General features: G+C 43.7%; 1 protein-coding gene across 3 annotated transcripts in view; it reads left to right on the forward strand.

Annotated features, from left to right (window-relative positions):
* Window positions 1-873: 873 nt before the first annotated feature.
* The window catches only part of anks1b (ankyrin repeat and sterile alpha motif domain containing 1B), a 148,851-nt gene continuing 135,563 nt past the window's right edge, over window positions 874-14,161 (forward strand). The window contains exon 1 of one of the 3 annotated variants that reach the window (XM_057856154.1): window positions 874-1,411. In XM_057856154.1, coding sequence (XP_057712137.1) covers window positions 1,281-1,411 — 131 coding nt within the window. In that variant the 5' untranslated portion in view covers window positions 874-1,280. The remainder of the gene's footprint in view (window positions 1,412-14,161) is intronic. The other 2 variants (XM_057856153.1, XM_057856152.1) reach the window with 2 other exon arrangements.

Here is a 14,161-nt window from a genome sequence, read left to right on the forward strand (position 1 = left end):
AGCCCTCGATAATTAACTAAACTGAGGTGTACTTATAATAATAAGAATTTTATATACAAATAATAATACAGTATATTTATAGTGGCGGCAGAGAGTTGGGGGGGCGCGGAACGTTTACGTCTTCCCGTGGGGGGCATAACAGAAAATAAATGAGAAGCACTGATTTAAGATAATGAGTTTTAATGGAAAATTATATTCATTCTGTTTTATTTGTCGGTACTTTTGTTTATCTTTTGAAAATATAAATAATTCTCCGCTCTGGAAGGAGTCTAGGAAGACATATCCTATTTATGAATGACAACGCAGCTTCAACTGGCACAACTAGTCTGCTTAGAATTTGTTAGAATATTTTTCTATTTTTTTCCCCAGAGTTAAACAAAGGCATCGCATCCTTCACCTTGTTTTACACGACTCCAGACTGATCTTCGAGCGTTCATGTGAAGGCCAGGAAGTAACCTATTCGGCTTTCAGAATAAGATATAACCAATTCATGGCGAATGTCACATACTGAAAATATTGACATCCCTTTATTTCTACGGCTTTTGTCATGGGATTTCAATTAGGTGCGTCATAAAAACGCCTCAGGTAAGGCTTGAATACTCATAAAATTGTCGTTAATGAGGAAATATTACGAAAAATCAATTTTACTACATGAATAATAGCAAGACTTGATACTGTTAAACAACTCTGTGTTGTGTCAGCCTGTTGGATCTCTAGTAAGCTTGTTTATGCGTTAGCCGGCGAAATAATGACTCCAAAATGTAAGGAAATGAAAAAAAACCCCGAATAATTAGTAGAATACGTCGTAATTGTAGTTTGTTGTCAATACACATCCACTTCCGGTTAGTGTTTTATTTTTGAAGCGTAAACCGGAAACTAAGTGTAGGGTTCACGCGAACGTGACACCTGTCTGCAATCAAGGGGCACCGGCCAGTACGGAAGGTTTTAGCGCGGGGAGCGAGAGGTTGACAGCCGGCCAGGAGAGCCTCGTCCCGGCGTGGGCACGCACGCGTCGCCGCCAGCCCGTCATTAACCGGTTCCGAGCGGTATCAGAGTAGAGCCTCGCTCGGGGGAAGGAAAGTACTTTGTGTCTTCCACGGCGGGTTCCCTGGAGGAGGCGCCGGAGATCCGAGTCTTGATGAACGGGGAGTACCGTGCGCGGTGGGGGGGCGGCGTGCTCTGCAGCATCCGAGCAGGAGCACCGCGGAGGAGCGAACGGGGATTGATTTGATGGGAGATTGTGCTCCTCGCTACCCCGGCGTCGTCGTGCAGCACTCGGCATGGGGAAGGAGCATGAGCTGCTGGAGGCCGCCCGTACCGGGAACGTGGCCGTGGTGGAGAAGCTGTTGAGCGGCAAGAAGGGCTTGCTGGGCTCTGGCTCCGGCTCCATCCCTCTGCCCAACCTGCTGAGGTGAGTTGGACTTTATTCTTGGTTTTTCATCAAAGCTGCTGCCTGACTTTGACAATTGACGTGTGCGCATATCTTTCATTGGGTTTGAAATTGTCCTTTTAAGTTAAAAAAAAAAAAAAGCCACTCACTTTGATGTCCATTGAAGAATAATGCAAAGCAGTACAAAGCTTAAAGAGACCGCTCAGGTGATTGGCCGCCTCCTCCCACCCCTGCAGCATCTTTCACAGGTGATTAGGGAGATCAAAGCAGAGGGGGGGCCCTTAGGCACAGCATGAACCCCTCGACAAGGGCCCACCCACTTGACCTTTTGACCCTTCTAATAGCATGTTGCCAAATTGATGGTCATCATCCTGTAAATTGAGGCTGTTAAGGCTTCAAATGTTACTTCAAACACAACATGTGCACTTTGTTTTATGGTGGTGCCTCAGAGTTTTGGCATTTGCTGCCATAGACGACGAATGGATTGGACGTCTATCGCCGTCAACGGCCCTGAAACATGTAATACCCGAGGGAAGTGAGCGTACACACATAGCTTTCCCCATGTAAAGGCCTCTCTCGGCATTCCTGAGTCATGAGGCTGCTTCTCTTGGAGCAAACGGAAAAGACTAGCGCGCGTGGAAGTGGATACCAGATGATGTCACGGGCGGGGGTCACGTCAACTTTCTCCAACTCAGAAATGTATCGAACCTGCTTACTGTTTCCAAAACACATGCATTATTGTTACGGAACACTTAAACTTTGAACTATTTGAATCTCATGTTCAAACAAAACTTTTGGAGCATTCGGCCTGATATCGCTAAGGATGAGTCATCGCAAGTCAGCTTCTCATGTTCAGGGAAGCCCGCTTTGTTAGTTTTCTTTTCTTTTTTTGTGACGCTCCCTCCTCTTCTTCCTCCTCTTTTGCAAACAAACAAGCTTTAAGCGAGTCTCCAGAGAAGACTAGCTCTCACACTGCTTTTAATTGCCCTTCTCAATGTTTGTACTATTTTACACACGGGTAGGGAGTGGATGGGGGTGAATATGCTAATTCTAATAACAGAAGGTAGTATTTCTAGTCATAATCTGTAGCAGTGTTTTTCAACCATTTTTGAGCCACGGCACACTTTTTTCATTAAAAAAAACCCCCAAGGCACTCCACTATCAAAAAAATCTCAAAATGAATGTCAACTATATTAGCAAGGACTAGCTGCTAGCTGGACACTACTAGCCGGCCGCTGCTGCTAGCAAGCCATAAACCGCTGCTAGCTAGCTGCTACCCAGGGCCGCTCGCTGGACACTACTAACCGTCTGGTGCCGCGAGCTGCCACTAGCTGGCTGGCCGCTGCTTTAGACACTACTAGCCGGCCGCTGCCACTAGCTAGCTGGACACCGCCGCCACTACTAGGTAGTTGGCCACAGCCGCTAGTCGCCACTAGCTAGCTGCTTAGCTAGCCACTACCCGAGGCTGCTAGCTGGACACTACTAGCCAGCCGCCGCCACTAGCTGCTACAAGTTAGCCAGCTGAAACGGCTAGCTATCAGGCCGCTGCAAGCTAGCTGGCTGCCTCTAGCTAACTGACCGCAGCAAGCCAGATGGCCGCCTTTTGCTAACTGACCGCTGCAAGCTAGCTGGCCGCCTCTAGCTAACTGACCGCTGCCTGCTGGACACTACTATTCGGCTGCTGCCACTAGCTAGCTGACTGCCGCCACCACTATTAGCTAGCTGGCCACAGCCGCTAGCCAACACAAGCTAGCTGCCTAGCTAGCCACTACCCGGGGCTGCTAGCTGGCCGCTAGCTAGCTGGCCGCTACTGCCACTACTAGCTAGCTGGCCACAGCCGCTAGCCGCCACTAGGTAGCTGCCTACCTAGCCACTACCCGTGGCCGCTAGCTGGACACTACTAGCTGACCATCGCCGCTAGCTGCCACTAGTTAGCCGGCCGCTGCCGGTGCAAGCTGGCCGCCGGCGCAAGCTGGCCGCCGCCACTAGCCGGCTGGCGTCGCTAGCTATCTGGCCGCTGCGAGCTATCTGGCCGCTGCGAGTTACCTGGCCGCTGCGAGTTACCTGGCCGCTGCGAGCCACCTGGCCGCTGCGAGCCACCCGGCCGCCGCGAGCTATCTGGCAGCTGCCGCCACTACTAGCTAGCTGGCCACAGCCGCTAGCCGCCACTAGGGAGTTGCCTAGCTAGCCACTACCTGGTGCCGCTAGCTAGACACTACTACCTGGCCGCCACCGGCGCAAGCTGTCTGCCGCCACTAGCCGGCGGGCGTCGCTAGCTATCTGACCGCTGCGAGCTATCTGGCCGCTGCGGGCCATCTGGCCGATGCGAGCTATCTAGACAGCTAGCTAGACACTACTAGCTGGCCACCACTAGTTAGCCGGCCGGCGGCGGCGCAAGCTGTCCCCCGCCACTAGCCGACTGACGTCGCTAGCTATCTGGCCGCTGCGAGCTAGCTGGCCGCCGCCACTAGCCGCTACGGCTAGTTTGCCCCAGTGTCACTCTGACCTCTTCCGCAGCTCTAGACAAAATAATTTGCAACCTATTGACACCTACTGACAAGGACTATTGGACAGCGCACACATCGGAATTTGTGCGTTTGCAGATTCACTGTCCAAAAAACATTTTAACATCAATTAGGTGAAAGTGGATGATTTTCCACGGCACACCAGGCACTACGCCACGGTACAGTAGTGTTCCGCGGCACATTAGTTGAAAAACACTGATCTATAGTAAACCATTCAATGCCATTGACGGTGATGGATAACTATCACCGTCAATGGCAGCCAACGAGTTAGGTATGTAGTTGAAAGCGTGTGAAATATGCGCGCGATTCATCTTTTTTAGCGCGAGCCATCAAATATTAATCTGCTGCTGAACTGCTCAATGAAAAATGAGCTATTCATCATCTTCCCAAACACAGAGACTCCACAATTTACGCTAATGTGGTTGTAATGACTGCATAAAATGACTGGACAGGCATGATCAACTGATTTGGGGCATACTGTGGACTTCATAATGATATTGGAAGGACACATTCCCCAGACACTGTGCCACGCCTTTAAGAAGGGGGCCGTACCATACTCCTTTTGAGTCGGTCGCAGTTATTCTCAAACACATGCAGCGATCCAACGCCGGATTTAGGTTGAAAAAGCACGAAAGCTGTACCGCATACAAACAGGAAGGATTGTCTCAGTTTGTTCGAAGATTCAAGGTAATTATTATATATATTTTTTTTGTACCATGCATGCATTTTGAAAGGTTGTTAAAGAAATCAATGGTAGAGTGGGAACCGCTGCGGCAATGGCGTCATAATTCTCAATATTTACGTAAAATAAATGCTAACTGCGCCACAGTGGCTTAAAGACGAGCAGAAGATTTCACATATTTACGTAAAATAAATGCTAATTGCCTGGTTCTTTGCTCTTTTAACAAAGATACGAGACTGTTTTACGTCCATATCTATAAAGAATTCAGGAATTTAAGCATTTAGTCACAAGACTTTACAATGTAAAAAGCTCTTTCTCTGTGTTTCCACTTGGTCAGCTTTGACGGAGGCCCCCTATTAATCAGCTCCACGCCCCATGTCCCGTCAATATAGTATAAAGTCTATGTTTGGGGTTAGTTAAAGTGCCTACGACTGGATAAAAAAAAGTCTTAAAAAGCATTATGATGTGAATTAGGATCATATTTTGAGACGATTTGACTATACAACAATTTGTCAAAGCGCAGATGACGACAAATTAGTCTTTTAATCTGCCGTTTTTCCACGCCTACCATTATAGGCCTCTAGCGTCCCCAACAGGATGATGACGTCGGCATGGTCATGGTTTCATCTGATTTATACTTCAGGCCATTGAGGGGGAATTATTCAGAACGAGGAAAATGCGACGAAGAGAGCCACAAAATGCCATTGTTTTAGTATCTCTACTCCAATATTTTTACAGGATATTCTTTTTATCGAAGTATTTTTCCCCAGTTGCGAAATAAATGGTATGGTCATGACAAATAACAGTCTTGTGCTAAATAGAATATGAAATATTAAAAATGCATTTATTCAGTACGACATGGCAAAATGAATCCATAATGGTCAAAACTGTCGACTTCTTGCACCTCCCAAACTATATTTTATGCCACCGGAGTTAGTCCGGCTTTTGTCATTTCCCTGCCCTGACTTCGGAGAACGTCAACAAACCAGGAGGCGTGACAGCTAGCCGACATGCTAACCCGAACAGAGTGATGTTAAAGTCTATTTTCGGTTTTCGAAGCAAAAAATCACTCAAAACTACCTTGGATCATGTCACCCGGCGGCGGGATTGTCGATTGTGTTCGCCGATGGCAACCCCGCCCGGCGGCGAGCAAGTTAGAGGTCGTCAGACACGTTCCCCTGCTGCGGGCAGGAAAGGTCGTTTGCCGGGGAAGCAGCTAGAAAATGACCGCCGGACAAACCGTGCGTAGCTGCCACATGGTCAAACCGAATACGGCGTAAATCAATGCTTAAAAACACGGCGAATACGTAAACAGTGAGAGCGGCATGCAGTTGTTGTGTGCCACCTAACAAGGCAGGATGTGTCTGAGAAGAACTTTTCTACATGTCTGTTTTCCGAAATTTCCAGGTTCGCGGTGAATCAGTAACAGGCACACTTTTGCAAAATAGACAATGTTTATTGGTTAGAAAATGCAGAATAAATTAGATTTATTGATTACAATCCCACAAGAGTAAGCTAACAAGTATCAACAAATGTCAACGATGACTCTAGATTTGAGTTTGTCAACCCCAGAATCCCCGCGTTACCATTACAGCAAAATGAAATGTCCCTTAGCAATGAAAATCGCTTACTGTGACAAATGAGCGGGGAACCAACACACTCCGGTAAGGCGGCAAAGGAAGTCCGCCAGCGGTTCACGTACGGATCGCCTGGCTTTGTTCCTTCGTTGACTTACCGGAGTGTGTTGGGTCCCCGCTCATTTGTCATGGTAAGCGATTTTCATTGCTAAGGGACATTTCGTTTTGCTGTAACGGTAACGCGGGGATTCTGGGGTTGACAAACTCAAATCTAGCGTCATCGTTGACATTTGTTGATACTTGTTTGCTTGCTCTTGTGGGATTGTAATCAATAAATCTCATTTATTCTGCATTTTCTAATCAATAAACATTGTCTATTTTGCAAAAGTGTGCCTGTTACTTATTCACCGCGAACCTGGAAATTTCGGAAAACAATGTCCGTCCATGATCAAATGTAAGTAAATATTCCTTTATTTAAAGAGAGTTTGTAGTGTTTAATTTGTAATCGCTGTATTCGCGGCCATTTTTAACACCAAGTTGCAATTTCTGATGGGGTGGAAAATGTGACAGAACACCGGACACACGCAGAGGGCAATAAGTCGAGTATAGAGGGGTGTGTGCAAACAAGTCGTCGGCCGTCGGCTGAGTGGCATTGTCAGTGGACACTCATCCACAAAATACAAGCCACCTCTGTATTAAAACGTGTGCAATGATCCCAGTATTTGACATAATACAAAATAGGATGTTTACTCCCTCGTAAGTCCAATGGTCCCACAGTAGTAGGGCTTGTTTTGACCAATATCCGCGGTGAACGGCCTCCTCCTCAGGAAAGTAATCAATTGACCTCAAACCTGTATCAGGAGAGCCATAAGACAGGCGTTCAGGTATCTGATGAAAAATATTGAGTTTTCGTTGAAGCGGCGGTGTCCAAACAGGAAAGTGAAAAGACCCTCAGCATTTTGTCTCAAAATTGCCAATAAGATGGCCTGAACGTGCTGGAAAACTCACCAAAATTTGCACATACATTTGGCTTTGTGTAAATATTGATAATTTTGCTGCGTTGCGAAAAAGTTTAACAAAATGGCTCAATGGCGCCTCCTTGAAATTTTCAAAAAGGCCTCTCCATTTAGGTTTTTTCAGCATAGAGGGATGAAATTTGGGGAGTCGATACATTGTGCTCCAAAAAGTCTCTTGCACCCATATTCCAAATCCAAGAGGAAATCGGGTATTTTGGATCGAATGTTAAAAAACTTGCAATTTTAGTCGATAAACAGTGTTGAAATCATTGCGCCGAAGCAGTTAGTTGAACCCTCCTCAAAATTGCTCAGACTTTTCATGAGACATATGAGATGTTAAGTCATTGAATAGGTGGGTTTTCAGTCACGGCGCTGACCTGGGCAGGGTACCAAATTGGGGCGTTTTTTTTTGGCAACATGCCAATTCAGTAAATGACTAATAACTTCCTGATACAAGGTGCAATCTTTTTCATATCTGGCGTGCATGTGAGCTATCACAGCCTGAACACGGCATCATTAAAATATTACCCATTAGGCCTGGCACCCCCTGCTTGGAACAGGAAAAGCCCTTTTTACAATTGTCCTCAAACCATCATCAGGGGAGCCTTAAGACATGTGTTCAGGTGCCTGATGAAAAATATTGAGGTTTCGTTGAAGCAGACGGGTCCAAAAAGGAAAGTGAAAAGACGGTAGTCATTTTGTCTTACCACAAATTTTGAACAGTCATAACAAGGCAAATATACAACATATCTGTGACAAACTTCCCCTGCAGGGGTCATTTGCATCAAACCTAAAGCGCCAACTAGGGATGGCTCTGATCACGTCATTTTCAAAGTATCGGAATCGTCAAAAAAATATCGGACATGCCTTTTTTTAATATATATATGTTTTTTAATTAAATTGTTTTCTAATTGTATTTAACGTTACAGACAAAATGTCTTATACTCATCCGGAGTCTTTAGTTTTGGCTTAAAGTAGGGCTATCAAATTTATCGCGTTAACGGCCGTAATGAATTAAAAAAAAAATTAATCACGTTAAAGTATTTAACGCAATTAACGCATGCGCTGCACGACCCACTCACGCGTTTCGCGTTCAATCTATAATGGCGCCAATTTACTTATATATAGAGCTAAAAGGCAGCGTAATATGAGTAGAGTAAATTTTGGCAGTCTTTGGAGCCTTTTTTAATCGGCTATAACCTTGAAATCCATCTCTCAACATTTAGAAATATAGTGGGAAAGCACTGTGGGGAAGAAAGGTAGTAGTTGATCATTTTCTTAATATATATATATATATATATATATATATATATATATATATATATGTGTGTGTGTGTTGTTATATCCCAACACAGACAAGATATATCAATTGGTGCCAATACGCACAGTCATGGTTGCACTTCCCATCATGCATTTGGGCAGAACAGTTAAATGGCTACAATATCATTTAATGAAAGCTCAACAAATACACTAGATGGCAATATTTAGTCACAATATACAAAGTCACATTTATCCTTTAAGAATTACAAGTCTTTCTATCTGTGGGTCCCTCTCACAGAAAGAATATTAATAATGTAAATGCCATCTTGAGGATTTATTGTCATAATAAACAAATACAGTACTTATGTACTGTATGTTGAATGTATATATTCGTTTCGTCATGTTTTATTCATTTTTTTCTTAATGCATTGCCAAAAATGTATATGATCGGGGAAAAATTATCAGGAATGATTGGATTTGAATCGGGAGCAAAAAAAAAAAAAAAAAGCGATCGGATCGTGAAATATCGGGATCGGAAGATACTCAAACTAAAACGATCGGGATCGGATCGGGAGCAGAAAAACATGATCGGAACAACCCTAGCGCCAAATAGTGACCACAGAAAGAATTTTAAAAAAGGTATGTCCTATTGTTTTTTTTTTTTTCAATGTAGAGCCATGAAATTTGGGGAGTCGGTACCTTCTCCAAAACTGTTCCAAAAAGTCTCATGCACCCATATTCCAAACCCAACAGGAAATCGGGTATTTTAAATTGCGCCGACCTTTTGTAACCGAAAAAGACTCACACGGCTCTCCTGGTGCAGCAACAAAAGCCTGCAGCTGTTTGGCTGGCGTGATGCGAAAAATAAATGAATTAATCTGCAAAATCAGCGTGAAATATGAAGTAAACATACTTTTTGGTGTCAGACGCACTTTAAGCCCTGGATCATAAACTTGAAGAAGTCAGGCCAAACAGGTTTGCTGTTAGCCCTCCCAGTCCAATTGGATTGGACGTCTACTGCCGTCAATAGCAGTGAAACGTGATCACTCAGTGGTAGCCGTCATATGGGTTACACGTTTTTTTTTTTTTTAGTATGCTCCCAGCCTCAGACGTCTAATCAGACATTCAAAAATTGGGGTTTATTTGTACTGGCGCAGTATATTTTGAAAGGATTTACTTCCTCCCTGACTCAACAGGGAGACACTAGAGCTCCTGACTAAGCATCCCGACCCCCCGGTGGGCTTCAACCGCGCACTTAGCAGCTTTTTGTGCATCTGTCGTTCCTCGGATGTCCTTCCAACGTCCTACCTTTCTTCTCCCTTTTGGCCTCAGTGGCTTTTGTTTCCATTCGTTCACGCTTGTTATCAGGCAAAGCAATTATTTTCCCGCGGACGGCCATTTTACAGGCAGTCTGGCAGGCCTTTCCTTCTTCTTCGGCGTTATTTATTTTTGAAAAACGGACCACCTGTCATTCTTCTTCCCGAGTGCAAGCATTCTCGCTAATGTGAATGATGAATTGATTGTGAAATTGATTTTAGCTCACGTTTCTTGTTTGGTTACATCTAGCCGATGGACTTCAATAGCCTGGAGTGCAGTTCATTCAGGCCTGAGCAGTTTTCTGATGAAATTGGCAGCTAAATGAATCAAAATCTAGTTTTTAATGTTGTTATTTGTCAATATACTCCGGGCCGACGAGTTGGCTTTTTCGCAAGTGAACAGGTGGGTGGCGTGGCGGCGTGTTGAAGGCCCCGCGTCGTCATTAAGCGTGATTTACAAGATGCACCTTGACTCATCATCCTTGCTACTTCCTGTTTCATTACATCCACCCCCAACCCTGCACCGCCTCCCTCTGTGCCCTTTCCCATCTCAGCTGAGTCACGCGCGTCCTTCACGTGCGAGCGTTTTTCGCTATCTAACCCTGAGGGAGGTCAGCGGGGGCGTTTTGGGCCTCCGATTGTAAAAGTCCACTTGTTTTTTAATTTTCATATGTATGGGACAGCATTTATTTTTAAGTTCATATTTTTTTAAATATATTACACTGGTATGAACAAGTATCTGAGCCTTTTGGAATTTCTAACATTTCTGCATAAAATCACCATCAAATGTGATCTTTGTCAAAATCACACAGATGAAAAAACAGTGTCTGCTTTAACTAAAACCACCCAAACATTTATAGGTTTTCATATTTTAATGAGGATATTATGCAAAAAAAAATGACAGAAGGGGGGAGAAATAAGTAAGTGAACCATCACATTTAATATTTTGAAAAAAAAAAAATTGCTGTAGTTCAGTCAGATTCCCGGGATGTTTGGCATGAATCACTGTCTTTAGGTCATGCCACAACATCTCAATGGGGTTCACGTCTGGACTTTGACTTTGCCACTCCAGAAAGAGTATTTTTTTCTTCTGAAAGTATTCTGAAGTTGATTTATTTCTGTGTTTTGGATCATTGTCTTGTTGTAGCATCCATCCTCTTTTTAGCTTCAACCGTCTGACAGACAGCCTCAGGTTTTCCTGCAAAACATCCTGATAAACTTTTGAATTCATTCTTCGATTAATGATTGCAAGTTGTCCAGGCCCTGAGGTAGCAAAACAGCCCCAAATCATGATGCTCCCTCCACCATGCTTCACGATGGGGATGAGGTGTTAATGTTGGTGAACTGTTCCATTTTTCCTCCACACATGACGTTGTGTCTCACTCCGAAACAATTCAACTTTGGTTTCATCAGTCCACAAAATATTTTGCCAAAACCTGTGGAGTGTCCTAAGTGCCTTTTTGCAAACATTAAATGAGCAACAATGTTTTTATTTAGACATCAGTGGCTTCCTCCGTGGAGTCCTCCCATGAAAACTATAGTTTTATAGAAAGTTGATGTGTGCACAGAGATATTGGACTGTGCCAGTGAATTCTGTAAGTCTTTAGCAGACACTCTAGGGTTCTTTTTTTGTACCTCTCTGAGTATCCTGCGCTGAACTCTTGGTGTCATCTTTGGTGGACGGCCACTCCTTGGGAGAGAAGCAACAATACCAAACTCTCTCTATTTGTATACTACTACTCTGAGTGTCGATTGAAGAACATCCAGACTTTTAGAGACGGTTCTGTATCCTTTCCTAGCTGTATACAAATCAACAATCCTTGATCGCAGGTCTTCAGACAGCTCTTTTGACTGAGCCATGACGCACATCAGACAATGCTTCTCATCAAGACATTTCTTACCAGGTGTGTGTTTTATAGTGGGCAGGGCAGCTTTAAACCACTCATCAGTGATTGGGCACACACCTGGCTTAAATTGTTTGGTAAAAATTGGTTTCAATTGCTCTTTGAGTCTCTTTAAGCATAGGGTTCACTTACTCATTTTTTCCCTATTGTCATTATTGGCATGCTATCCTCATTAAAAATGAAAACTTATAAATGTTTGGGTGTTTTAGTTAAAGCAGACTGTTTTTTCATCTGTGTGATTTTGACAAAAGATCAGATCACATTTGATGGTGATTTTATAGAGAAATGTGGGAAATTCCAAAAGGTTCAGATACTTTTTCATACTACTGTATTTGGTATTTTCATATTTTTGCGTGTATTAATTTTTTACGTATCTATTTAACAAAGATATCAGTCTTTGTATCATCATTGTCATCATCACCACGAATCTACAGCCAACCGTTTTGCGTGCGCAGTTTCTCAAACTCGTCTTTTGTTTTTGTTTGCCGCCTGCAGTCTGTTAGCGCGCTGATGCCATGTAATTGGGGCAGGTTGCCTTTTTTTCTTTCCTTTTCTTTTTTGGCAAGCACACCTCCTATGGAGCTTTATTTTTTTGAGGGGGTGTGCTGTTAGTGCAAAAGCTTTTGGAGAACGCTCGAGTGATTTCACCAGAGGGCTTCCTCCGCAGACGCCCTTGTGCGTGTGTGCTCCTCCACGCCGAAAATTGCTTTTTTTGTCTTGTAACTTTGTGTCGACGGCGTGAAAAGATTGCGCGATGCTATCAGAAGTGGTGTGACAAATCCAACAGGTGACGCTTTGATAAAAATGCCGTCCCGATGCCACTGATAAGCTGGGATCCAAATTCAAATCTCGGCGTCTCAGCTCATCGCACCCCACTCTCATCCGTGTCAAATCCCAAGCCTTGGCGCATCTGCCCGCTGGTGATAGTGACACGGCCGAGGCGGGGTCGTTTGCTCCCGGAGAAGGTTGACGCTGGTGGCTGTAAATGACACAAACCAAAGATGATGTTAACCCAGAAATAAGAACAGAAAAATATTTGTCTCAGAAAAACAACAAAATGACAGCTGGGATTTGCATGCCGGGCCGTTAGGTGGCGCTAGTCAATTGCTTGCATTTGAGGTAGAGGTGCACGATAATTATCGGTCCGATAATAGGAATTATGACATCATCCCAATAGATCCGATAACAATATGTTATCGGCCCCATTAATAATATTTTTGGCACGATGTGTGCGTTTGTTTTTGTTTTGTTCTGTTCTAGAGGCCGTATTTGACCTTCACTGAGTTATAAACCTTACTATGACAATTAGCAAATATTTGCATTTAAAATGTTATGTTTACAAGTTCTTGAGAGGCCTTTTGATTATTGACAGGCTTGCTGTTCTGCAGTATAATTGCCAGGTTAAGAAAGTTGTTTCATGGCCCAAGACGACAAAAGTCTCCTTTCCTGTTGCACCAAATGTTTTATCTGCTGACATAGCACAATACCTGTTGGGTTTATGTTTGTTTTAGATCAGTGCTCATTGTTCAGGGGAACACATCGTCAATGATACTGACTGATTGATTGTGATTGACTCAAATTATATTTATTTGAAAAAAAATAATATGGGCACTTTATTTGAAGTCAAAACTGTTCTTGTCTTTGGTTTGTTCATTATAATAATGTTCATGTCCTCATGAAAATTCCGGTTGATACACTCTACATTGAGTTTTTGGATCAAAACAAGGTAAGCACTCGATAATATCGCGTTAAAGTCATGGCGTCTGTAATTCTGCTCTCGCGTGCTCTCACCTCCAGATGGGGTTTTGCTGTTTAAAAAACATTTTAAAAAATGCCCTACTGTTCAAAATTTGTATTCCCCTAGAAAATTGATATTTTAAGCTTTCCAATGATGTATCACACATGCATATCGGACAATTTTTGAAAGTTGGCTAAATTGGGGGTCTCAGAGCGGAACTTCAAGTCACCTGAGTGTTTTCGGCCATATATATACATATATTATCGGTTATCGTATCGGTATCGGCCTTAAGGAGCAGGAAGTTATCGGTATCGGTTTAAAAAATTTGATATCGTGCACCCCTAATTTGAGTTTAGGGTTGATATAGACGTCCAATGGTGTGGTGTCCATTTATCCTTTTACTGCTAATTTAAATGAGTTAGTCATTAGTAGACGTCCAATCCATTGAAAGTGGGAGAATTGGCAGCGAATATATTTAATTGCGCTTTCAATGGCAGACAATTAAGCAGTATCTGACTAAGCCATGGTAGCAATTACTTTCCATTCGAAGGAGTATACATTAATCATTCGCTGCTCAGCCTTCACCGTGTACAAACGCACTCTGAGCTCCTGAAGCACTCTCTTATCTGAACTGATAAGCGCTCAGGGCCAGCAAGCTGGACTCCCAGTATGGCTCCAAAGAATTTGAAACCTGGAGACTTGGATGAAATAAAATCCTCCATACAGAAGTTGGAGGTCTCCTTGACTGGCTTG

The sequence above is a fragment of the Corythoichthys intestinalis genome, chromosome 13 (genome assembly GCF_030265065.1).
Source record: "Corythoichthys intestinalis isolate RoL2023-P3 chromosome 13, ASM3026506v1, whole genome shotgun sequence".
NCBI lineage: Eukaryota > Metazoa > Chordata > Actinopteri > Syngnathiformes > Syngnathidae > Corythoichthys > Corythoichthys intestinalis.